Genomic DNA, 26,212 nt, shown 5'->3' on the forward strand with positions numbered 1-26,212 from the left:
AGCCAGGCCAAGAGATGGGAGGTCCTAGGTTCAAATCTGGCCTCAGACACTTCCCAGCTGTATGACCCTGGGCAAGTCACCTGACCCCCATTGCCTAGCCGTTACCATTCTTCTGCCTTAGAACCAATACACATTCCAGCTCTCATCTAAACCAGCAAAAAACCCCAAAGAACTTTCATGGTCTACACTTCTCAGAGGGAAGTCTAAATACTAGATACTAAACAACTCTATTTTTTATTGATTGCGGTTAGATTTTTTTTTTACCATAAATGTGAAGCTGAATGGGCTTCTTCCTTATTCTCACTTCCCCAGGCAGTCAGTACCTCTTCACTCAGGCTGTCATTCTCTTGCTGGTTTTCTCCACTTCTGATCAATAGTTCCTGAGGTTGTATGGGGAGGCTTTTCTGTCCACGTTCTCCTTTCAGAGTTTCCTCCCTCAATACTTTCTCTTCCTGTGTTTTCCTTCTTTGCCTTTCACTGATGTCTACTGGCCATTTCTGGAATCCATCTCCAGAGCCTTCTTGACATAACTCTTTTTCCCAGGCTTGTGCTGCCACTGCTTCCCTGATTTCTTTTTCTCTATGAGTGGCTCCATCTGCTTTTGACCAATCTTCCTGTTCCTCCCCAGAGTTTTTCTGCCTTTCCTGTCTTCCCAGTTGGCCTTGGTTTTCATTTCCCCATTTTATTTCTTTTTGACCGGTATTCACTTCCAATTTCTCCCTACTCTCATTCTTATAATTTTCTTTAAATTCTCTATGTGGTTTCCCCCCTTCTTTCCCTTTCTCATTTCCTAGCTCTTCTTTTCTGCTTTTAATTATGTTCCATGTACTTCCCCCATGCCTGTCTAGAATGTCTTCCTGTTTTAACCCACATTCTCTTTCTTTCATTTCTCTTCTGTCTCCCCTTAGGGATTTAAGGGTTTCTTCATACTCTCTCGCCCAGACTTCTGATCCTAGTTCTCTTCCATATAATGTTTCCCAACCATTTCCCCCTCGCTCTTCTTTTGTATATGTCTTCTCATTTCTTTTCCATCCTTCTTCTTCCCAAACATATTCAGATGTGTTTCTTGTGTCACTCATTATCTTGTACACATCCAGGGTTCTTCCATCTTCTTTTTCAAACCTTTTTCCAAAATCTCCTTCCAAGTGGGATTCTTTCTGGTTTTGGACATGTTCTCTCTCCTTGCCACTTCTAAATTTTATTTCCCAATTCTCTCTCTGGGGTTGTTCTTCCTGTCTTCCTTCATAGTGTTTGCTCCCAATTTCTCCTTTAACTTCTCCTCCATGCTCAGCTTCCCATTCTTCTCTAGTCTGACTTCTCTTTCTTTTCCCTTGGTCTCTTAGATTCTGTTCCTGACCATCCAACTCCTGTTTAATTTCATCTGTCTCTTCCAAAGTGGCTTCTGAGATTGCGCTTTGCCCTTCTGAGATTCCCTTGATCCCCCTTGCCTGATCTTTTTCTTTTATTCCTAAAGTATTTTTATCTTTTTGAGCTTGACCTTTCTCTTCTCTATATTCCCTTCCCCATCCATTGTCCCTCAACTCTTCTCCATTTCTTTGGGTTCCATGTTCACTATCCAGGTCTTCCTCACTGGGTCCAGATCCATGGTCCCCTCCCTGACTTTCTTTACATCTCCCTCCCCTAATTTCCTTGTCTAGTCCTTCTAGATCTCCAGTTTCCCACATCCTTTCACATTTTCTTTTTGCTACTTCTCTAGGTCTTCCTTTCTCTTTCCCTTGTTTTTGTTCTGACTGCTCTCTGCTGGGGTATACTGTAGCATTCCCATTGCATTCCATTCTCTGAGGTACTCCTTTGTTTGCCTCCTGGAGACTTTTCTCATGTCCTTTACCCCAGACTGTTGTCTTTACTTCATCTTCATAGTTCTCTCTTCTGTCATTCCTCTTCCACATTTGTCCTCCCCATCTGAATCTGCTTCCATCTTCCAACCCTTCTTGATTTTCTCCTTTCCAGACATTTAAATATTTTAATGGGATTTTCAACTGCAGGCCTTCTTTTTTGGTAAGTCCATCTTCTTTTCCTTCATCTTTCCCTGTCCATTCTTGCTCCTCTACTTTTTCTCTGTTATTCCTGTGGTCTATTGTCTTTTCTCTTCTGTATTCTTGTTCCCATTCATTCTCTTCCACTCTTCCTTCTCTCCTGAGATATTTATTTTTGGTCTTTTCTCCTTCCAGATCTTCCTCTCTGTATGATTTTTTACTTAATTTTTGTCTATTTTCATTTTCCTGTTCTTCTCCAAATATTATTTCTCTAGCTGACTCAGTCCATTTTCTTCTAACGTTATCCTCCTGGTCTTGATGGTATTCTCTTGGCCAGAATTTTTCACTGAGATCACTAATCCATCTCTCACCATATTTTACTTCCAAGTTGTCATCCATCAATTCTTCATCTTCAACTCCCCATTCTTTTTCATAGTTGCTTCCCCATACTTCTCTTTTCCGCCTTTTTGTTTCATTTTCCCCTTGCTCATGGTCCCTTTGATACTTGATTTTCCCATTTTTCCTGTCTAATATCCATGTCCAATCTTCGTCCAGGCTTCTTAAGTAATCATCTCCTGAAGTTGCTTCATTCAATCCTTGAGCATCTTCTCCTCTCTGATCATCTTGTTTCTGGCCTTCTCTTGGGAGACTTTGTCTTTCCCAATATACCCTTTCTTCATTCAAGCATTTTATCCTTTCTCTCTCCCAAATATCTGGCTGTTTAGAATTTTCTATTTCCATTTTCTTTCTCATTTCTTTCCTCTCCAATTCATTTCTCCCCATTCCTACTACCTCTTTTCTATTCCAGTACCACTCATTTTCTCTGTCTTCTTCTCTAACGTGTCTTTCATCCTTTTTTCCTCCAAAGTTGGGTCTTCTGGCTTTCCTTTCTTTCTTTTCTTCCTCTTTTTTGACTCCCCATTGTCCTTCTCTCCTCTCCTCTGTTCTTCCTTGTTTTTCTCTATATTCTCTTTCCCAGTTATCATTTTTCTTCCCTTCTCTATATTTCTTTGTCACCCAGTGAGTGTTCTGGCCTTTTTTGTGACTGTGTCCTTTCTCACTCCCTTCTTTTGTTTTTCTGCCTTCATGACCTCTTTCCCAATTGAACTCTCTTTCCCCATTCCTTTCTCTATAATATTTGTATTCCCTGTCCCTGCTTTTTCTTTTCAGGCCTTGTCTTTCTGGTTTTTCATTCTCCTCTTCCATGTCCTTCTGTTTCCTTTCCTCCTTTTCCACCTCTCTATAATTCCACCACCATTTTTCTACCTCCTCTACTGCCTCTTTTCTTCCCCAAATGTTGTCTCCAGAGTCTTCTTCTAACATTTCTCTATGTACTCTTCCCTGATCTCTTTGAGATCTTCTCTCATAAGAGTTTTCTTTTTCTTGTTTTTGGTTTATTTGTTCTTGTTCTTGGTGGTATTCTCTTCTTTCTTGGTGTCTTCCAATTTTCCTTCCCTGGTTTTGTCCTATAACTTTTCTCCTCTCAGCTACTTCCAATTGTACCTGATAGCATCGTTCCATCTTTCTTACTCCTTTGATCTCCCTAGTATGCCTTTTCAGGCATATGCTATCATTTGGTGCCTCATCTAGAACTTTCCATATTCTCTCATATTTATATTCTCTATTCCAAGCTCTTTCTTCTTTTTCATTTCCCTGTTCTCGTTTCCTGTTTTCTTGGATGTAGCCCCTCCCATATTTCATTCTTCCACTTTGTTTATAACATCCATCTTTGTCTTCCTTTCCCTGATCTTTTCTTATATTTCCATTTTGTCCTTTCCATCTCTCGCTGTACTCTCCTTCCCATTCTTGCATTTTAAGCCATCTTCTTTCATAATCATCCTTCCAATTTTCATCTTCTCCTTTCCAACCAAATTCTTTTGGACCTCTGTTTTCGATTTTCCATTCTTCTTCATATTGTCGGATGCTTCCCTTTATCTTTTCGTTTTGACCCTGTGATCAACATTTGAGAAAAATTAGTGAGAACAAGGGCTTAACATTAGTTTAAGCAAACATACCAAATATGAAATTGGCTTTATGTCAATTAAATACACCATACCATGGTTTTAGGAATGAACAATTATTGCCTAGAGACTGATTTCATTGTGTAATTTTCATTTATGTACAAAAAGATCCAGAGTTGGGGACAATAGAAATTAAAAAGCATTAAACCTAGAGTGAGAATGAGATCGAGTATAAATTTCCATTTGGCTTTACAAGCCCTTCTTAACCTGGCCTCATTCAATCTTATGATCATTATTAAACACTACTCTACTATTCCTACCGTACGTACAGACCAACTGGCTTTGGCTCTTTTCTTCCTATATTGCCCATCTCTGTGCCTTTGCATCAGTCCCCCATGCCTGGAACACAGTTTGTCTTTACCTCTGTCTCAAACCCCCCCCCCAAAAAAAACGAACTTTTTTATAGCCTAAGTCAAACCTTTAACAGAAAACTTTCCTAATCTACTTCAACTATTTTTTCCATTTGATTTAGTCATTTTTAGTCACGTCTAACTCTTTGTGACCTCTTTTTAAGATTTCTTGGCAAAAATATTGGAGTAGTTTGCCATGTCCTTCGCTAGAGCATGTTACAGCTGAGGAATATACATATACATATACATAGCATGTTTTTCATAGCATGGCTAATTTGGAAATATGTTTTGCATGACTTTGCATATGTAGTTGATATCAAATTGCTTGCCTTCTCAGAGAAGAGGGAAGAATATGAGGGAGGGAGAGGGTTTGGAACTCAAAAAAAATTTTAATGGGTGTTAAAGTTCCTTTTATATGCAATTGGGAAATATTTAAGAAACTAAATAAAAATGTATTTTTGAATGAATGAGCTGCATGAACCTCAGTTAGTAGGACAAATACATTTTACACCATTAAAAAATCTTGACTGAGGGGATCTTCCTGAATTCTGAAGCTCCCTTCCTAAAAAGAGGGTCCTTCTATTTTGAGGCATCAAGGTACTGAAAGGGTGGCCTATTGAGTCATCAGATCTACGTTTCCAACTCTGTTTTGAGGTGGGAATGGAGAGATCAGGATGAGTCTACTCTTTCCATGGTCTCTGGTAAAATGGAAAATTGGCCATGGGAGTACGTAAGTGTGTATTGAGCTGGGACTTGAGGGGAGGGATAGAAAATTATTCCTCTCTCTGCCAAGCAGAGCATGTGGAGTCCTCCTTAGAAAACAGAATGGTATTATATGTGGCTTCAGAATGGATGTGATGAGGAAGAGAAGGTCAAAGAAAATAAGTGAAGAGGAAGGGGACCATGGACACCTTATTCCCCTATGATGTTCACTTTCCATTTTTGTCTGCTCATGTATAAGGCATTTCTTCACATACACATAGCACAGGATGGTCTCAACTCCCATATTTCATCATGTAGCTTCCAAGATAACGAATTTAGAAGTGGAAAGAAATCTAGAGACCATTGAAACTAAACTCATTTTAGAAAGGAAGACTCTGAGGCCTGGAGACATAGTTCAATATCATGGAAAGAACAATGGTTTTGGAGTCAGGGACTTGGGTTCAAATCTTCTTTTGCTAATTACTCCTTGTGTGACCTTAGGAAAATTTTAATCTTAACTTTCTCCTCTGTAAAATGAAGAAGCATTTTTTTTAAAAGTTGGCCTGTTAGGGGGCAGCTAGGTAGCTCAGTGGATTGAGAACCAAGCCTAGAGATGGGAGATCCTAGGTTCAAATCTGGCCTCAGACACTTCCCAGCTGTGTGACCCTGGGCAAGTCACTTGACCCCCATTGCCTAGCCCTTGCCACTCTTCTGCCTTGGATGGAAGGTAAGGGTTTAAAAAAAGTTGGACTGTTTGATGACCTACAGGTTCCCTTTCAGCTCCACATCTAGGTGTCTAAGTGCCAATGTCACAAGGCAGTAAAATCAGAAGGACTCAGAGGTTAACTTGGCTGCCTGGATCCATTTCCAACATGGATGCTTCCCTAAATTATAGGTACAAGGTTGAGAAGAGAAATCTAGAAAATGAAGCAAAGGAAATCTCCCATCACTGTTAAGGAACACTATTCTCTTTTTATAAGGCTTTCAGAATGGGGCTATAATTTTGAAGAACAAGGGTGGTCTTTGAGAGATGCCCTGAAGCCAAGAGGGGAAAATGTACTTCCCTCCCTTCTTTACAGAGATGGAGAGCTGTGGGCTGCTGCAGATACTGAAGTACTGGCTATCTTTGTTTATTGGCTTTCTTTCCCTCCTCTCCCATTTAAAATCTTGTACCAAATGATAAGTGTATAACCCAGTGGAATTGTTTGTCAGCTCTGGGAGGGGAGAGGGAAGAAGGATGGGAAAGATCATGAATCATGTAACCATGGAAAAATATTCCAAGTATATAAATAATTTTTAAAAGACATAGTAAACCTAAAAAAATTTCATTCAATAAACTTATACTTTAAAAAATCTTTGTTCCAAAGGATGTCCCTCAGAGGTGGGAGAGAGGGAGAGAGGGAAGAGGAGGGAGAGAAGAGGGAGGGAGGGAGGGAAGGAGGGAGGGAGGGAGGGAGAGACAGATAGGGAGAGAGAGAGAGAGAGAGAGAGAGAGAGAGAGAGAGAGAGAGAGAGAGAGAGAAGCTAAAAAATTATATCACCTCCAAGCATCATAAGGGGATACCATTAATGAGGCAGTAAAATCTGGAAATTAGTTAAGGCCAAGGAAGGACCACTTACCTCTGTTCCCTCTTATTGAAAAGTTGGTGAATCAGAGGCTTTGAAATAAGCAGAAACTATTTGTCTCTCCAGATGTTAAAAATGAGAAGGGAGCCTGCTGATCCTTGGAGATGTTGGATGAGGAGGCAAGAGGGAGAAAGAGTCACATAATACTAAGCCAAATTTAGTCTTTTCAGGAGGTTGAGACCAATTCTGGAATGAGCCATTTTTATTCCAAAAGTTGTCTTTATGCTTCACAGATGTGTTGGATGGGTTGGGAAATGGAAGTGAACTATCCAGGTAAACATGACAAGTTTATTGTCAAGCATGTTGAACAAATTCCCTATCACTCTTTAATCAAATACCCGATAAGCCCTCCTCATACTGTAGATGAAATTCTAGTTCTGGTATTGACCATACTTGGTGGACCAATATCAAAGCTAGCCAAAGCCTATTCTTTCTGTGTTGCACACTCGCTTTGGAAGCCTGCCCTCCTTGGAAACCCTTTTATGAGAGGCCTTTCCTGATTTCCCTTCCCTGAGGCTGCTAGAGTCTCCCCACCACCATCACATTTATTTTGCATCTACCAATATATTTATGTATTGTCTCCCCCAGCTAGAGGAATAGCTCTGGGAGGCCAGGCTGGGTTTCATTTTTGCCTAAGCATCCCCAATGTCTCCCCCCCAATTAATTACATATATTTTACATATGCATTTTATAAATATACTGTATATACTTACACGTGTATATATATGCCTATATATGTATATGGGCCCCCATTTTCACCCAGCCATATGTGAAGAGAGACCTCTTACATGCTACAGCCACTACTAATTTCTCCCTTTTTCATTTTGATTGTATGAAGGTCCATTTCAGGGGTTGGCAATCTCTTTGCCACTGGGTGTCTATACCAGGATGAAAAGTCAGTGAGTGACAATGACAAATCAAGGGCACAGGAAAGAAAGGGGGGAAAGAAGATGACTAAAGAATGACAGACAGACACAGAGAGAGAGAGAGACAGAGACAGAGAGGAGAGAGGGAGGAGAGGGAGAGGGAAAGGGAGAGGGAGATGGAGAGAGAGAGAGAGAGAGAGAGAGAGAGAGAGAGAGAGAGAGAGAGAGAGAGAGAGAGAGAGAGAGAGAGAGAGGAAGGGAGGAAGGGAGGGAGGGAGGAAGGGAGGGAGGGAGGGAGGAAGGGAGAGACAGCGAGAGAGAGGGGGGGGAGGAAGGGAGGGAGGGAGGGAGGAAGGGAGGAAGGAAGGGAGGGAGGGAGGAAGGGAGGGAGGGAGGGGGGGAGAGAGAGACAGTGAGAGAGAGAGAGAGAGAGAGAGAGAGAGGGGGGGGGGAGATGGAGAGAGAGAGAGAGAGAGAGAGAGAGAGAGAGAGAGGGAGATGGAGAGAGAGAGAGAGAGAGAGAGAGAGAGAGAGAGAGAGAGAGAGGGAGATGGAGAGAGAGAGAGAGAGAGAGAGAGAGAGAGAGAGAGAGGGAGATGGAGAGAGAGAGAGAGAGAGAGAGAGAGAGAGAGAGAGAGAGGAGAGAGAGAGGGAGATGGAGAGAGAGAGAGAGAGAGAGAAAGAGAGAGAGAGAGAGAGAGAAAGAGAGAGAGAGAGAGAGAGAGAGAGAGAGAGAGAGAGAGAGAGAGAGAGAGAGAGAGAGAGAGAGAGAGAATGGAGAAATGGAGGAAATCCCAGAGGGAAGATGCACCAGGTGATGAATGGTAGCTAGATACCAGCAACACCTAGTTGAAGTACCAGACAGGGGACCTAGCTGTAGCTGGCACATGCTGCTGAGATGGGACCACAATGAAAATATGGCCAGTTAATGAAGAACTTCGATTAGGTGATATTTCTCTTTTGAAATGGCTCCCTGATCTTGGCGTGAGTCTACTCTGTCTTTCATTGTCCCCCTACTCTGGCCTTCATTGGTTCGGCCAACTCTCCCTCAGCAAGAAGAATAGAAAAAAGACTTTGCTCATTTCTAACTCTCCATCTTAGTGCAAATTTTTACTTACCAGCCTTGGGAAGCCATGCCGCCGCTTTATGGTGGGAAGCTCCAGGTCTATGAAGGGAAAGAAGGAAGAGGAGGCTGCTGACTCAGACTGCTGAGGATCCAGGAACCTCTTCTCTGTTCTTCGCCCAGATGGTGAAACTAAAAATAGAAGAAAAATTCATGTCATATGGTTTTACTCTAGTGGATAGAGTGGGAGAAGGTCATAGGCGAGGCTAGGCAAGGACTTAGAGCACATCCCTGAATCACAGAGTTGTTAGGATCCTAGTTGTAGAGCTGGGCAGGACCATCCAGTCTTTTCTCCTCATTTAACAGAGGGCCAAACAGGTCCAAGAAGATGAAGCTGCATGTTCAAAGCCATTCGGGGAGTGTTAAAGATGGGATGTGAACCAGCTAAGTGACAGTGGATTAAACACTGGGCTTAGAATCAGGGTGACTCATCTTGAGTTCAGATCTGATCTCAGACACCAGCTGTGTGACCCAAGACAAATCCCTTAACTCTGAGCCTCAGTTTGTTCATTTGTAAAATGAGCCAGAAAAGGAAATGGCAACCTGCTCCAGTATCTTTGCCAAGAAAACCCCAAATGGGGTCACAAAGAAATAGGCAAGACTAAAAAATGACTGGACACACATAGAGACCTTCATTATTTTGATTGTGGACATTCAAGTTTATCAAGGCCCTCCCTGATTTAGGGCTCAGGCTTGAACACAGCGCTCCAGATGGGTATGACAAGGGTTGAATACAACAGGCCTCTCACCACTTTCTGGTGAGCTCTGCCTCTCTTAATGAAATCCTGAATCCCATTAGCTTTGGCGAATTGCTATGTCACACTATTGATTCTTATGGAATCTGTAGTCCACCAACACCTCTAGATCTTGGAAGAGCTGCTGCCTAGCCATCTCCCATTTCCCATTTGAGAAGTTAAGTTTGGGAGCCCAACTGTCAAACTAATCGTTTATCCCTATTAAGTTTCATCTTATTTGGCTCAGTCCAATATTTTGGCCGGTTGAGATATTTAGGGATTCACTTTTGGGGTTTTAGCTCTCTCTTCCAGTTTGGGATCCTCTGCTATTTAAGAGAACCAAAGCTTTGGCTTCTCTTCATGAGAACCTGGGTAAAATTCAATGAAGATCAGCCCTGAGAACCATCCATAGGAGTACAATGGAGAAAAAGATGACAATCTTAGGCTTGGTGCTATAGCATTTTCCAGTTTCCTTGTAAAGGCACTGCCTGTCTTCAAAAAATAAGTACATATTAAAATTGGGGAAATTCGATGGGGATATGATTGGGGATGTAGACTCTAAATGATCACTCTATTGCAAATATCAATAATATGGAAATAGGTCTTGATCAAGGATACATGTAAAAATCCAGTGGAATTGCATGTTGGTATGGGGGGAGGAAAGAGGGGAGGGAAAGAGCATGAATCATGTAACCATGAAAAAACATTCTAAATTAATTAATTAAATTAATAAACTTTAATAAAGGGAGGGAACTGGGGAAAAGCAACCATGGGATAAGAATAAGAACAATAGATTTACCAGAGGGGGGATTGGGGAGAGATGGAGGATGTGATTGCTTCTAGGAAATAGATGAATTGTTAGACAAAAAGAAAGCATTTTAACTTTTGATTTAAATAAAGATTCAAGTTGATTGTCCTCTCTTCTTGTGGATAAAGCTGGTTATTTTCATTGGATCATTAAATTTTGAAAAACACCATAACTTAAAACAAATTCATTGGGAGCCCTACCAGTATTTTAAGAAGGTGCTTTATACTAAAAAAAAATCTCAGGAACCTTTTCCAGACAATGGATGGAATGGCAGGGAAGCAATGGTCTTCTATCCTAGATAAGATCCAGGAGGTGTACGACATCATCGGTCCTCTTTGAAACAAAGGACAAACAAAAAGGAAGTGAGGAGGGTGTTTTAGAGATGGGTCAATCCAGATGATCAGACTACAAGAGGAAAGGTAAGCTTGCTGTCAGGAAAAAATGTTCTAAGGATGAGAACCATCCAAAAGAGGAATTGGGCTCCCTTGAGCTGTGGTGGGTGCCCCAGGCTTGCAGATCTTAAGAAAACTTGGCTGAGCACTTATCTCTTATGTCAGGAGAAGATTCTTCAATGAGAAGTCCTGGAAGGTTTCTTCCAAGTCTGAGATGCTAGGATCCCGTGGTCTTCCTTTCTTTCACCTATCCACATTTGCCACGGCTTGTGGGGTTCCTACCTGAGAAGCCAAATGATTTTCCTTTGCCTTAACTGCTTCTTGGTCTAACTTCTGGACATCAGTTTGGAATATCTGTTCCCTTTGACCCTGAGGCTCTACTGCCATGCACATACTCTTCAGAGGTCCATGGCGCCATAGACACCAACATCATTAAAGCTGCACTTTCTAGCTCAGCAAAGACCTGGAAAAAAAGTCGATGCCCAGTGATTGGGAAATGGCTAAACAACCTGGGATATCTGAATGGAACAGAATCTCTCTGGGCAGAAAGTAACAAAGAATGTGAATAATTCAGGGAAGCATGGGAAGATGTATATGAACCAGGACAAGTCAAAGTCAGAAGAACTAGAAAAGCAATCTCCACATTAATTATAATCAACACAAAAAGAATAAAATCCAAATAAAACAATAGAATGTTGGGTGATTAGAATGACCAACTTTGACCCAGGAGATGGGAAGAGCAAATGTACCTCTTCCCCGATTCTTTGCAGAGGTAGGGGACTACAGATGTGGAGTGGTGCATGTAGTTAGACTCAGTGGGTGTCTATTTGTTTTCCTGAACTATTCTTTCCCCTCTTTCCTTTTCATTCTTTGTTACCAGGGCATGTATAATCACTAGGTAAGAGAGGATAAGGACATAAAATGATATAACAAAAATATATATGAATAAAAATTAAAAATTGTTTTAAAAAATATAATGACTCAAAGTTGAGGTGGCCTTGGATGCCATTTTAAAACATGAGCTGTCTAAGCCATCAATTGATGATTTTACCTGCCATGTCCACCTGGATGTTGTTCCAGCAGCTGGCAATGACCATCTCAGCTCTGTCTCCAATGTATTTGCCTCGAGGGCTAAAGCTGTTCTCAGGGATATGCTTAGGCACTAAGGGCAGGGGTTCCCCATTCACCACTTCTCCCACCGAGGTCTTCAGTTTTCCTAAAATGAATCTGGATCTCTTGGGCTTGAAGGGTTGCTTTGGTTCCCGGAGGGCCCGCCGATTCAGTTCAACATAGCTAAAAATGGATACAAGAAAGGTGCTCATAACTGGAATTCAGAGTTCATATGCCATCTTAAGTTAACCTTAAGTGAATGCCATCAAATCAAATGTAAGGTCGTTGAGGATAGTATAAGAGTTAAATTAATGTCCAATATTTCAAGTATTATTTTTATAAAGTTTATCTGACAAAATAGAACCATGTGACTAAGTTTTCTACCTACTCAAAATGTCCCATTCCACCAAAACTACCAAAAGGAAGGAAAGAGGACTAGACATAGAACTCCACCTAATTTATCCTGTCTATGTTAGCATGTAACAACAGGAAGTGAGTGGGGTTCTGAGAATTGTAGTTTTTGCTGGGGATTATACTTTTTTTAGGGTAAAAGATTCTAATTTCACCATTCCCCCCCTAAGATCCTTTGGAAGACTAGTCACCATGTTACCCACACACACACACACACACACACACACACACTTAACAAATTCCAATGCCTCCCTATAGCCTCCAAATGCTCTTTTTGGCATTCAGAGCCCTTATAAATGGCCCCCTCCTCCCTTCCAGATCTTCTCTTAACTCACTGCCCAACACAGACTCTTCAGTCTAATAATGACCCTGGTCTCCTGGCTGTTCCCTAAATAAGACCTTCCATCTCTGGACTCTGGAGATTCTCTCAAGCTGTCCTCCATGACTGGAATGCTCTCCCTCCTCATTTCTGTCTGCTGACCTCCCTGATTTCCTTTGAGTACCAGCTAAAATCCCGTCTATTACAGGAAGCGTTTATCAACTCCTCTAAGTTCTAGTGTCTTCCCTCTGTCCACCATTTTCCATTTGTCCTGTTTGTTTGCACATAATTATCTACTTGCCATCTCCCCCATTAGATTGCAAACTCCTTGAGGGCAGGAACTATCTTTTTGTACCTCTATTGCTTATCACAGTTGGTACACAGTGAATTTTTATCTGAAAGTCACTTGTCTAAGATCACTCAGCTAAAAAGAGTCAGAGTTGGGACTTGAATGATGGCTTTCTAACTCTTCATTGCAGTGTGCTTTTGATTCAGTTCTCTGACTTCAGGAAACATTTGAGAATTTGCAGAGATACAATGACAGGAAGTCAATGGAAAGATGGTCTTGGAGTCAAGATCTGAGTTCAAATTCACCCTCAGATACTTCCTAGCTGTGTGGCCCTGGGCATGTCAGTTAACCCCAATTTCTGGGCCCTTACCACTCTTCTACCATGGAAACAATACTTAGTATTGATTCTAATATAGAAGTTAAGGGTTTGAATTTTTTTAACTTTAAAAAACAAAAAAATAAATAGTTCCTGGCTGAGAGCTCTACCTCAGTGATTTTTATTGCAGATTGGATGGACAGTGGCCAACTTGGGGCAGTGAAACTTGGACTCCCACTTCCTTAGGTTCCCCCCATGTGAGACCCAAAGAGGAACTACATGCACCTGGATGGATTTTTGCTGTTGGATCCCCCATGGACACCAGACCTGGGAGGTTGTATTCTCCTTACCTTTCACACCTAAATTCTGAACCTGACGGAAGTCTCTCTGAGCTACAGATTGGTAAGTCTGCTTTAATTAACCCAAATTCTTTCCCTTAGAGGAAGGTCTCCCATAGGGCTCAGAAGGATGACTTCTTTTGGCTTACTAAGCTCTAGGGCAGCTCATATATGGCAATATTTTTCATCTTGGAGTGGACGTAACCTTAAAGCATCATTAGCATTAAGGAGCTGTCAGTTCATCAGGGTGAGGTCTTCCTCCCCGAAAGCAGATCCCAATCCCAGAGAAATCTGTCCATGTTATTGTAGGGCTGCAGCCATCAAAGACTCCAGCCTCTGGGGCCATATAGGAAGAGGAGGAGCATCCCAGAATGGGGCTAGACTGGTGCAGGGACAACCCACCTTCATTTTACTTTGCATCTCTTTAAATTTACTCTTCTGAGAATGTAATCTCCCTGAGGACAGTAACTCTCTGGGTTTTCCTATGTGTATCGCCCTCATTTAACACAGTGGTAGGTGTTAATGAATAAATATAATAGAAAAGCAGGCTTGGCCCCAACAAGACTGTCAGCTCCTCCAAGCTCCTCCATTGTCCCTCACACTTCTCCTTATTAAGCCAATCTTTGCCAGGCACGCCCTTGAGCTGAGCAGGTCAAGGCTAAGGGGAGCTCTGGCACTGGCTACCCCATGTGGAAGGAGGCCAGAAAAGTTCCGTGCTGTGACAAGGTCACACCTACCCCTCAGAGACATGCAGGCCATAATGGTACATGAAGCTCACAGCCTCCCTGGAGTCATTGAAAAGCAGCCAACGAACTATGAGGTTCAGGGGGAAACCTGTTGTCTTCTGGGCACTCACAGTGTGGGTGGCAGTCACAGCCCTCAGGGCCTTCCCTCGAGCCTGAAGGGAGAGATAGAAAGGAAGGCCAAGCTCTGAGAACAAACACACTTCCATGGAAAGGGAATGGAGAGTTCTTGGCTGACACGTGGCCTTTGTTTCCAGAGATGTCTCTTCATTGTTGAGGTCACACGGGTAGTGGCAGAATATGGAATTTGGGAACTCCCTCGCCCCAGGCAGACTGCAACCTATCTACTACCAGCCATTGGCTGAAGCACATAGATGGTAACTGTCTTGAACATGGTAGGATCGTGTTGGCCCAATCTACACATGATACCATTGAGAGCATCTCCCGCATCTCTCTAATAACCATCTCAGCTTCTCTCTTGCCAGCACCTTTACTGGGGCCTTACGCTCTCCTTGCCTAGACTGTTGAAGTGGCCTCCTGACTGGCCTTCCCCCATCTCCAGCTGGATGGAATGGATCCATCTCACCCACCCTCTCCGTCACTCTGTCACGCTCTTCTCAAAAATCTTCAATGCCTCCTCATCACCTCCCCAATAAAATTTAGACACAGCATTCAAGGCCCTCCATGATTTGGCTCCCCCATCCCTTTCTAGTCTTTTCTCATACAATCCTCTATCATATTCTCTGCAATCCGGGACAACTCAACTCTTCTCCATCCTCTGTCCTCATCCTTCTCTCTCCAGTTCCTTTACCATAGAATGTCCTTTGCCTGAAAGGAACACATTCTCTCTCCATCTGTTGAGGTCTCCCTCCTCTTCATTCAAGGCTCAGCTAAGGTTTCTCCTCCTCTGGGTAGTCTTCCATGATCCCTCTTTCCTGACTCCAGCCAAAAGGGAGGGCTCTCTCTTAAGAGAGAGCTTCTCATTACATGTAGTATTTTAATAGACAGAGTAGCAGACTTAGAAATGGGACATCCAAGTTCCAGTCTTGGCTCTGATTCTTCCTATGTGTAGGTAAGTCACTGAACTTCTTACCACCTTGGCTTTCTCTTCATCTGTAAAATGGACATTACAATAGCATTCACCTTGCCTGGACCTTCTGGTGTGTTTGCTGGCTTGCTTGTTTTGTTCACAATTTATAGTATCCCTCAAATGCTCATTCTTGTCCATAACTTTCACCCCCCACCCCTTCAGAGCCACAGCCTCTCATGTTGGCCAATATTGCAGCTTCTAGTGCCTTTGGCTCTTACTGGCAGGATCAGTGGGAAAAGGAAAGATGGAGATTCTGGATCTATGGCTTCTTTAGTACCATGAGTCCCCAGTGTGGAAATTCCCTTCACTGAGCCAGATGGAAAATACATTTCCAAATCACAGTCTTAGAGACTTGCCTGAAGCCCTGAATTTAAGTGACTGGCCCAAGGGCACAAATCCAAGGCAGGATTTGAAGCCTGGTCTTTTCCATTCAGAGGGCCATCTTCTATCTGCTCTGCCATGTTGGGTTTCTCCTACTGGGTTGATGAACAAGCATTTATTAAGTACCTAGAATATGTTGGAAATTGCGCTGGATCCTGGGGAAACAGACAAAGATGAAAGAAGGCCTGTCCTATGAGATGAGGAAACTTCTGACTTCCAACCCTGCTTCCTATCTGCCATGCCACACTGAGTCTGCAGGGCCATATTCAACACTTAAGAGCCAAGCACTGTGCTGGGGAAACAAAGGTAACCATGAATTCCTCCGTGTGAGGAAACTGAGATCCAGGTTTTCCTGATGTCCAAGCCCAGTTCCTATCTACCCTAGTAGGATGCTTCTCAGCCTACACACAATGAGGAGGAGTAGGGTCAACCCTAGGCTGAGCCTCAAGAAGGTTTGCTCTCAATAGGAACTCAGCATTTTAGAAAGTGATATTCACATCGCCTTTATACATAATTGGGGAGAAATAAGATATTTGGAAATGAAAAGTAAAGACTTGCTTTAAATCCCAGCTCTGGTCTTCATTAGCTGTGGCACAAGTCTTCTCAGGGTCTCAGTTTCCTCAGCTGTAAATGAGGCTGGCAAAAGGCCCCTGGCTCTGCAGGGTTATTATGAAAATCAGATGGGCAAACATCTCTAAAGCTCCTTTGGGTAAACTTTGGCCTGGAAGACCCCCTTGCTTTGGCTCTGACCTGGCTGAAGTAGCAGTGTAACAGGCACGCGTTCAGGTAAGAAGCCGTTTGGACCAGTTTGAAGAATCTCACATAGTTGTTGCTGTTTAAGGCTGTGAAGGCTCGAATGGCAAACTTGACCTCAGCAGAGTTACGGATGTTGGGCTGGAGCTGTTGTACTTGTCTGTGGACAGGAAGGAGATGGAGGTCACTTGCTGCCTGACCTCAACTGGCCACCTTTGTTGAGCAGTAGTAGTGTGGCCCTTGGGAGACAGAGCTGGACGTGGCGGGGTAGGGACAACTTGGGTTCACTTCCTATCTCTACCACATCCTTATGTGGCCTTAGATATGTCACTTTCCTTCTCTAGGCCTCAGTTTCCTTTTCTGTAAAACAAGGGGGGAGGCAGCTAGGTGACTTAGCTGATTGAGGGCAAGGCCTAGAAACAGAAAGTCCTGGGTTCAAATCGGGCCTCAGACACTAACTAGTTGTGGAACGTTAGACAAGTCGTTTAACCCCCATTGCTTGGCCCTTAAACTTTCTACTGCCTTGTAATCAATACACAGTATTGATTCTACGATGGAAGAAAAGGGTTAACAAATGAAAAAGAAAGAGAGTAAATGGTGAGAGACATCCAGCATGACCCCTATGAAGTGGAACCCATTGGAAGATTTGGCCACCCACTGAGGGTCTCTATTTGGGGCCCAGTGAATGTTTCATGGTGTTGTGGCTTCACCTGAGTACCTCCTCTTGGTGGAGGGAGAGCAGGATGGCATAGGCTTGAAACTCAGCTTCCCTCCTGCATGATGTGCCCTCACTGGCCAGATCCAGATACATCTCCTTCAGGGTGAGAAGGCATTTGGTTATTTGATCCTTGTTGATGAGAGCATCGAAGGTGGAGATGGGCTCCTCACACAGCTGGTGGGCACAATGAATGTGGAAACGAGCACATTTCTCCATCAGGGACACCGTCTGAGGGTCATGGAGATGTTGGTAGATAATGTCCTAGAGAGAAGGAAAAGCGATCAGGGAAAAACAAAAGAAAGCTTCCTCTTCTTCCTCATCCACAAAATCCCTCACAGTGAATTCCTTGAGGAAGTTGGGTTTGATTATTCTTTTCATGAAATCTCAGAGGTGGAATCTATCGAATCCAACCCATTCCCCCAAAGTGGTTCTTTTGATGCTCTCACTGACTCAACCATCCAGCCTTTGCTTTGGAGTATCCATGTGAGGATGATGGCGTCGACTCCAGTCCACTTTGAGAGGCCTCTCAGTGGTAAAGAGTTTGTTTTGGTTTGCTTTTTCCTCAACATCAAGTCTAAACTTTGTTCCTGGTTCTGCCTCCTGGGATGGAGCAGAACAAGGACAATCCATCCTCCATGAGTAAACTTAAAGTACTCAAGCACAGTGGCCCCAATTCCTTCACCATGCCTCAGAAGGCATGGACATAAATAAGGCCCTCCTTCTTCCTGGTAACTCTCCCCTAATCAGTCTCCAGATTTTCAACTCCCTTCTCAACCCATGGTGCCAAAACTGACCACAGTTCTCCAGAGAAGGGGTGAGCAGGATGGGAAATGATTGGATCAGCACCTCCTTGTTCCTAGAAGCAATGTCTCCCTTCATGCTACTTCACATTACAGAGGATCCTCTATTTTTCTTTTTAGAAACACAGTCCATCCAATTTGTTTTGATGTTATTTTTAAAACAGAGACATCTCTGAATGTTCATCTAAGATTTCATCTGGCTCAAAATAAATCAACAGTGTGATTTGGATCTTTCCCAAAGGCAGGATAACTGCCTCAGTTTCCTCATTTGTAAAATAAAGAGGTTGGACTCTAAAATTCCTTCTGGTTCTAAATATTTAACCCTAAGAGATGAGAAAATGTACCTCCAACACTCCCTGCTAGAGGTGGGGAACTACAGGTGGTGAATATTGTATATACATTCTATTTCAGTTGATGTGTGGAACTGATTTTCTTTTTCTCTTTTCTTCTTTGCTATAAGGGATGGCTCCCTAAGGTGGCCCTGAAGGGGATGTAAAAACCAAAAGATTTCATTGACATTTTTCAGGATTTTGAAAAGCAAGGTGAATTGCCCATAATAATAGCAATAACAGCTAGAATTTACATAGCACATTCTGGTTTTCTAAGTACTTTCCGTTTGGTCCTCGTAACTGCCCTGTGAGGTAGAAGTTACTATAGTTCCCATTTTGCTGACAAATTAACTGAGACAGACAGAGGTCAAGGGATTTGTATAGACATAAACTATTAAGTATCTGAGTTAGAATTTGAACTCATATCTTCCTGAAGGGTACAAAAAGGATACCCCCAAAAAGGGGAAAACTGAAGAGAACATGCATTTGGTAGGCTGGGTTGGCCAATGAGAGGATGAGGGCCACTAGAGAAGAAAACACAGGTGGGGGGGGGTGATCATATTTTGCTCTCAGGTCATCATCCACCCTCCCAGAGGCAGAACGCACCTTCCTTATCCCATGGGTCCTATTCCACACAAAGCTGTACCAGTCCTGGTAATTCCTCTTCCCTTGGTCCATGATATGGGTGATGATATAGTCCATGGTCATGCTCAGCACAGCCAAGGGCCTGAGTTCATGGGGCAGAACCTCCTCCAGACCAGCAGAGGACCTGATGTATTCTTTAATTGCTGCTGTGTGGTCCACCTGAGGAAAAGAACACCAGGACTGACCTCAGGTCCTCTGAGCAGGAGACAAATCCCGGATGTCCAGTAGAGGGTGTGGGCCAGTCACAGAATTGGGCAATTTGAGAGTGGGGAGCTCAAAAGCCATTGAGTCTGGACAATAGCCTCAAAATTGGTCAACAAACCACCATACTTCAAGGGCTTCCCGGGCTCAGGACATTGGGCCAAGGGCTGGAGACCCAGAAACAAAATCAACCAAAAACCAATCCTGATCTCAAGGAGCTTATTATATCTGAATGCAATCCTTCTTCAAGTGGACCCTCCAAAAGGGGCATCCAGCCTCTCCTGAGAAATAGGATGCCACTATTCACTGTTTGGCTAGGTCTTGTGACAAGGAAATCACTTTAAAAGACTGATATATATTAATTTAAGGTCCCCAAGGAATTCAGCTATGTAATTCCTAAATGAAAACTCAAGTCAGCAGTCAACCTTTTATGAAGTTTAATTACAAACAGGAGGAAGAAAGGTATTAGAGATAGAGAGAGGGAGAGAGAGAGAGAGAGAGAGAGAGAGAGAGAGAGAGAGAGAGAGAGAGAGAGAGAGAGAGAGAGAGAGAGAGAGAGAAAGAAAGGGGAGAGAAGGGAATAGGGCTTAAATACCCCTTCTGTTTAGGCTGGGCCAAAAGGCCCAAGCCCTTAGATAGCTGAGGCAAAGAAAAGAGATCAGTCCCTATCACTCACGTGACCAAAATGGAGAAACAGTCTCAGGGGCCTCCACCTCCAGCTTCCTTCAGAGTAAGCTTCTCAGAGCACAACCTCTCAGAGCAAAACCTCTCCAACCTCCACAGTCCTCAGACCCCTCTATCTTTAAGGAAACCATACAAGTTCCCTCCCCTCAGTTCTCACATCTACCAATCACTGTCCATGTCTTCCATGTGCCAATGGTGGCTCTAGCTTAACCCAGGACCGCCCAGAGGTCTGTGGCTTTGCACATGTCTGTTGAAGGTCATATTCTCAAATAATTAAATCTTGATCCTTTGCTGCAGCCCTTCCTAAATCCTGTTAGGACTGAGTGGGGTGGAGATTGCAATTTCCAAGACCTGGTTCTGTCATTCCAAGTATCTCCATTGTATCAATTCTAAAATCAATCATGACTCAAAGAACTTCCTGTTCTATGCTTAAGCATAGGTCAAAGCCCTTTCCATTGTTCAGCAAAAGGTTTCTGTCCTAAAGTAATCTTAAGAAGGGAGGAGAAGGAACCTCCCATGCCAATGGGGTTCACATTCCAATAGCCAAGACCCACTATCAATAGGAAATTTTTCAAGTATGAAATTTCCCAATGGTGAAATTTCCAACATTTATAAGTCTAAGAAATTTTAAGGTTTACAGTCTCCAGGCTCCTTCACATTGTTATTTTCTTCAGAGATGCATATCTGAGTCCTGGGTTCAAGTCTGGTCTCAGGCACTTCCTCACTGGGTGACTCTATTGCCTAGCCCAAGCACTTTTCTTCCTTGGACCAAATACTTAGTTTTGATTCTAAGAGAGAAGGTAAGGATTAAAAAAAAATGCCTATCAGAGCCTGTCCACAGTAGCCCCTCTGTGTGGCTCTCTCTCATGTTCTCCCACCAATCCACTAGGGAGTGTGTGTATGTGTGGTGAGTGTGCTTCCATATCATATATGCACACATGCATGTATATGGCTGAGCCTCTTGAGTTGAGGATCATACCCACACCATGCTGTAATGGGGCATCAGGGGAGGACTTCAGGGAGCAGAACTTGAGTGGGTTCGAGAAGTCCTCCGGGTCATTAAATAAAGCATGTCTTTGAGGAAGCAAAAATCGTCAGGGGAGAATTGATCATTGGTCTCAACCTTGGCCTTTGTTCACAAGGACAACAGACACTAGACTCTGCCATCATCCTGATCAGCAGGTTCCTCTGGCAGACAAACACCACTGGGGCTTGAAGGAGTCAAGAGAAACCCAGGAGATAGAAAAGCAGAGTCCACTACCCCATGGAGGCAGCGGCAGCACCTTGTCTGTTCCTGGGAGCATCTCGAAGGGGCTGAGCTGGCCCTGGATCTCCCTCAGGTAGCGCTCCTTCTCCGGACACATGTCTGGGCATGTCCCTGTAAGAATTCCAGCTTTGTCCAGCTTTGTCCTTTTTTGATCTAGAAGGACAAGCAGGAGAGGGGCTTGGTTACTGAAAACAAGGAGAAGGGCCAGAAGCAGAGAGCAGACAGGGCAAGTAGGTGCCCTGAACTAAGAGGACCAAAGTCCCCCCCCTTGGCTAGTGACCTCGAAAAAAACCTGGAACCTCACCAAGCCTGTTTCCTGCTCTGTGAATCGATGAAAAGATGAAGTGCAAGTTTGCTCTGTCTAAGGAATGTTTGCATTCTCACCCTTGAAGCCATTCCAACAAAGGAAAAGAGTCAAGCGTCTGGGTAAATTCCAATCGGTGCTGCGTGATCACTGCTTTCCCTTCTTAGGGTGCACCAACCATCTCTCAATCAACATGAGGGAGAATACAGGACCTGACAGCCAGCTCACTCCAACTGGCACACCTTGCTCTGAGTTCTGTCTCCACTGACCAGGCTGGACAAGTCTGGTCTCATTGCCACATGATGCTTGAGAACAGTTGGCATTCCCCTCTCCAGCCCATTCTGAGCTTCTCTCCACCAAACATTCCCCAGGTTCTCCGGCTGATTCATACATAGCATGACCCTAAGGCCCTTCACCACCTGGGCTGCCCCTATCCCAGGGAATGTGCCCCAACTTCTCTCCAATGTGCTGCCCAGGGCTTCATCCAGAAATGTGGGCAGAGATATATAGTCATTGCATCGATGTGGTCCTATATCGGTCACTGGTCCTCTCCCCGGAGGAGAGGGAACTCTGTCTAGTTGGCGTGTAAGTAAGCAAAATAGACCATGGAGTCCAAGAACCATGTCAATAACCAGCTGTGTGAGCAGAGGGAAATCAACCTCCATTCAGATCCAGGTACTGTCCCCTATTATTGGCGACCCTGAATAAGCCATTTAGCTGCTCTGACCCACAAGTTCTCATCCACAAAGTCAGGGAGAGACCTTTGGACAAAGGAGATCAAGTCAGTCAATAAACTTAACTGTTTATTGGAAGGACAAATGCTGAAGCTCAAGTTTAATATTCTGGCCAAACGATGAGAAGATAGGAGTCATCGGCAAAGACTCTGAAGCTGGGAAAGACCTAAAGAAAAGGTAAAGGGAACAGCAGAGGATAAGATGGAGAGAGAGTGTCAGAGAAGCAATGAGTCTGAAGAGACATCAAGAGAGACTGGAGAACAGAAGAGCCTGGAGTGGTCCATGGGATCCCAGAGAGTCAGACGTGACTGAGTGATTGAACAATAGTGTTCCAGGCACTGTGGATACAGAGATGCATGAACCCTGCCCTCAAGGAGCTCTCAGTCTAATGAGGGAGAAAACAGGAAAATAAATATGTAGAAAGAAGCTATAGGTGCGTAGTTATATGGGATAAATTAGAGGTTCTCAAGTAAGGGAAGGTACTAATATTAAGGGAAAGTGAAAGAGGCTTCAGGAGGACTTTTCCTGCCATTTGAAGGAAGCCAGTGAAGCCAGGAGACAGAGATGAGGAGGGAAAGCATTCATGGCAGAGAGAATGCCTAGAGAGTCTTGTGTGAGAAATGGAAAGGAGACCTGTGATACTGGATCCAAGAGTATCTGAGGGCCAGGCTAAGCAGCTAGAAAGGGGAAGGGACAGGTGATGAAGGGCTTTGAACACCTTGTTCATGTTTGATGCTGAAGGTGATAGGGAGCCCCTGGAGTTTATTAAATGGGGGAGTAACACAATCAGACATGCATTTAGGGAGATCAGTTTGCAGCCGAACGGAGGACAGTTTGGGAGAATGGGGAAATACTCGAAGCAGACAGTCTCAGCAGCTGGCTATTGCAGTAGTCAAGGTGTGAGGGGATGAAGGCTTGAACCAGGATAGTGCCAGTGTCGAGAGAGGAAGGGAATGGAAGAGGACCTATTGGAGAGATATTAAGAAGAAAAGTAGAACAGTTGGGTGGCTCAGTAGATAAGATAGTTAGGCCTCGAGATGGGAAGTCCTGGATTCAAATCTAATCTCAGATACTTCCTAGCTGTGTGACCCTGGGCAAGTCACTTAACCCCAACTACATGACCCTTACTGTTGAACTACCTTTGAACTACTCAATATCAATTCTAAGGCAGAAGGTAAGGATTTTTTTAAAACCTTTACCTTCCATCTTGGAGTCAACAGTGTGTATTGGCCCCAAGGCAGAAGAGTGGTAAGGGCTAGGCAATGGGGGTTAAGTGACTTGCCCAGAGTCACACAGCTGGGAAGTGTCTGAGGCAAGATTTGAACCTAGGACCTCCCATCTCTAGACCTGGCTCTCAATCCACTGAGCTACCCAGCTGCCCCCAAGGATTTTTTTAAAAGATATAGTAAGTGAACTTGGCTATCAATGGAATGGTTGGGTAAGAAAGAGAGAAGCACTGAGGATGACACCTAGGTTGTGAGCCTGAGGGCCTGGGAGTACGGGGGTGCCCTCAATAGTAATAGGGAAATTTGGAGGGAGGAGTGTTGGTGGCAGAGGTAATGAGTTCAGTTTTGGACCTGTTGAGTCTAAGGTGTCTACAGGTCATTCAGGTGACGAAGTCTAATGGGTGCTGGGAGACTTAAGAATGGAGCTCAATAGAGTTTAGGGCTGGATGATTAGATCTGGGAATCAGTGGTATAAAGATAATAATTAGATCATCAACTGAAATAGCACAGAGGGCAAAGAAGGGGGCAGGCCAGAGCCCTGGGGCATTCCCACATTAGCAAGCAGGCATGATCAGGATGAAGATCAGCTGAGATCATGTAATGGGAATTTTTAGTGGATCCACTGAGTAGTTTCCTCATTTTCCCCAGCTTCACTCAGCAGCACATGAGAAGTCATGACAGTGGATGGGGGGAGCAATCCAAGGCTGAAGCTCGGCAGGAAGTGGTCAGCATCAGGAGAAGGGAGTAAGGGACTCAAGAGAAGAAGACAGAGTACAGTGGCCTGGCTCGTTGAGGGACCAAAATGGGGAGTTGTTAGGGGCTTGGTGACCTGGGAAAGAACTGCAGAGTTGAGGACTGGGAGGGCATGGCAAAGAGGAAGTGTTCAGAGTGTGGAGGAAAGGTAGAAAAACAGACTGAGGTCAGAGAAGGCAATTTCAGAGTTAGGAACACAGCAGTGTGGCATTTGGGGGTGATGACAAGATCAAGGGTATGACCATCTCTGTATGTGGCAGAGATGGGCAGAAGGGAAGTGATAGGATCCTGGATCAAATGAGCTATACAAGTGCTTACTTTGGGTATTAGATTCTTTCTCTCTTCTTGTACCAGTTTCCTGATAAGTCAGAATAGTCTGATTTTTAGTCATCAGTTGTTGTTCAGTCATTTCAGTTGTGTCTGACTCTTCATGACCCCATTGGATCCTGTCTTGGCAGAGATCCTGAAATGGGTTGCCATGTCCTTCTCCAGTTCATTTTACACATGCGAAAACTGAGGCAAATAGGGTGGAGTGACTTGCCTAAGGTCATATAGCAGAGGCCCTTTTCTGACTCCAGGCCCAGTGCTCTATCTACCACACCACCCAAGGATGACTGGCGCATGGTTCTAGTTCAGGTCCTTACTAATATGGCACTAGTTCAGGTCCTTACTAATAATGCTGCCAGTTGTCCCTTGGGATTTAATTTTCAGCATCCTAGAGGCTTTCAACAGCCAAAAGACATGGAAGATTCCATTTTGATGATGTCTGGTTCTTATTTATTTAGTCCACTGTGCTAATCCCATTTCTTGGCTGAAGCTTGAAATTGTGGTATTTGGGATTTGTGAGGGAAATTCTTCAGATGAGTAAACTAAAAATTAAGGAGGCCACTGTGAGGTAGAGTGGACTTGGAACCCAAAAGGAAATGGTCCAACTCTTGGCTTGGTTATTTACTAGTTGGGTGACCCTGGGCAATCCAAATAACTTCTTTCAGCCTCACTTTGCTCATCTGTAAAATGGTAAAGATACTACGTCTAATCCTAGCCCCCTCCTCCAGGGTTGTTGTGATAGTTTTTTCCTCCTTTAACCCCTCTAATCTTTAGTTTTTGGTTCAGTGATGGCACCTCCTTGCTCTTCCTCCCATAAGTCACTCTGTCCCTTGCCTCCTCCAATATTCACTGGCTGTCCTGAAGGCAGAAATTCTCACCCTCTTACTCTCCATCTCCTGGTCTCCCTGGTGTCCATCCCAGCTAAAATCCCACCTTCTAGAAGAGTGCTGATGCTTTGATAACCCATGTAGAATCCAGATCAGCAGGAGGAGGGACAGGAGGAAGGGAGACCATTTGGATCTTCTAATTTCAGAAAATGTATGTCAGAAATTGTTATTGTGTATAGTTGGGAAAGTAAAATATCTCAGAATAAATGTGTATATTCCCCAACATCCTGTTAGTGTTTGAATGTTAATGCTTTCCCTCGGACATTTCCCCAATTTATCCTGGCTTTATCTTATCTGGTCATAGCCCATGGCCTGTTGTCTCCTCCAGTAGACTGTGAGTTCCTTGAGAGCAGGGACTGTCTTCTGCCTCTGTGTGTGTGTGTGTGTGTCCCAGGGCTTAGCACAGTGCCTGACACTCTCAGCGGTGACCAAACCTTTGATCTCGCCATCCCCCAGGAATGGTGCTCCATCGCCCCCTCTTGTGTTCACAAACTTGGACATTGTCTTTTTAGCTACTGGGGCTTCCTCAATGCTGGTTGACTTAATACTCAAATGGGATCCCGTGGATGAAGTGAACTTGAAAGGCCTTCAGAAGTATCAGCTACTATTATCATGGCTTTTGTTGTTGTTGAGTTCTTGTATCAAAGTCTGAGCCCAGAATTGGAACCCAAGATCCTGGCCGAGGATCCCTGACTTCAGATGGGAGGGGACTCTGGCCGGGGTTATTATCCACTTATTACTGGCACAGAGGAGCCAGGGGCAGCCCAGGAGAAGCCTGAGTCCTGTTCAACACTGACCGCCTCCCTCTTCTCTGGGGCAAAGCCAGATGGGCAGCTCACCTTCTCGAAGAAGTCTGTCCCTCTGCTCTAGGAGGCCATATTTTTCTTCTGAGCTGCTGATGAGAGAGCTGCAAAGAAAGGAGACCCTCAGGTTCCTGTCGCTTCTGCCCTGTAGGCTGGGGATAACAG

At 44.0% G+C, this 26,212-nt stretch overlaps 1 protein-coding gene across 8 annotated transcripts in view; it reads right to left on the bottom strand.

Moving 5' to 3' along the window:
- The window catches only part of LOC103094251 (germinal-center associated nuclear protein-like), a 59,439-nt gene that overhangs the window by 30,193 nt on the left and 3,034 nt on the right, over positions 1 to 26,212 (bottom strand). For 3 of the 8 annotated variants that reach the window (XR_008916898.1, XR_008916899.1, XM_056820100.1), the window contains exons 2-10: positions 26,084 to 26,151; positions 21,030 to 21,166; positions 18,823 to 19,020; positions 17,080 to 17,348; positions 16,367 to 16,529; positions 14,140 to 14,300; positions 11,671 to 11,912; positions 8,681 to 8,817; positions 265 to 3,947 (exon numbers count right to left, since the gene is read on the bottom strand). Coding sequence is in view for 2 of the 8 variants with exons in the window: in XM_056820100.1 (XP_056676078.1) it covers positions 265 to 3,947; positions 8,681 to 8,817; positions 11,671 to 11,912; positions 14,140 to 14,300; positions 16,367 to 16,529; positions 17,080 to 17,348; positions 18,823 to 19,020; positions 21,030 to 21,166; positions 26,084 to 26,151 (5,058 nt within the window). In the remaining 6 variants the exon portion in view is untranslated. Of the gene's footprint in view, positions 1 to 264; positions 3,948 to 6,690; positions 6,895 to 8,680; positions 8,818 to 9,530; positions 11,083 to 11,670; positions 11,913 to 14,139; positions 14,301 to 16,366; positions 16,530 to 17,079; positions 17,349 to 17,881; positions 18,319 to 18,822; positions 19,021 to 21,029; positions 21,167 to 26,083; positions 26,152 to 26,212 lie in introns of those variants that run through there. The other 5 variants (XR_008916902.1, XR_008916900.1, XM_016429428.2 and 2 more) reach the window with 5 other exon arrangements.

This window comes from Monodelphis domestica, chromosome 2 (assembly GCF_027887165.1).
Source record: "Monodelphis domestica isolate mMonDom1 chromosome 2, mMonDom1.pri, whole genome shotgun sequence".
NCBI lineage: Eukaryota > Metazoa > Chordata > Mammalia > Didelphimorphia > Didelphidae > Monodelphis > Monodelphis domestica.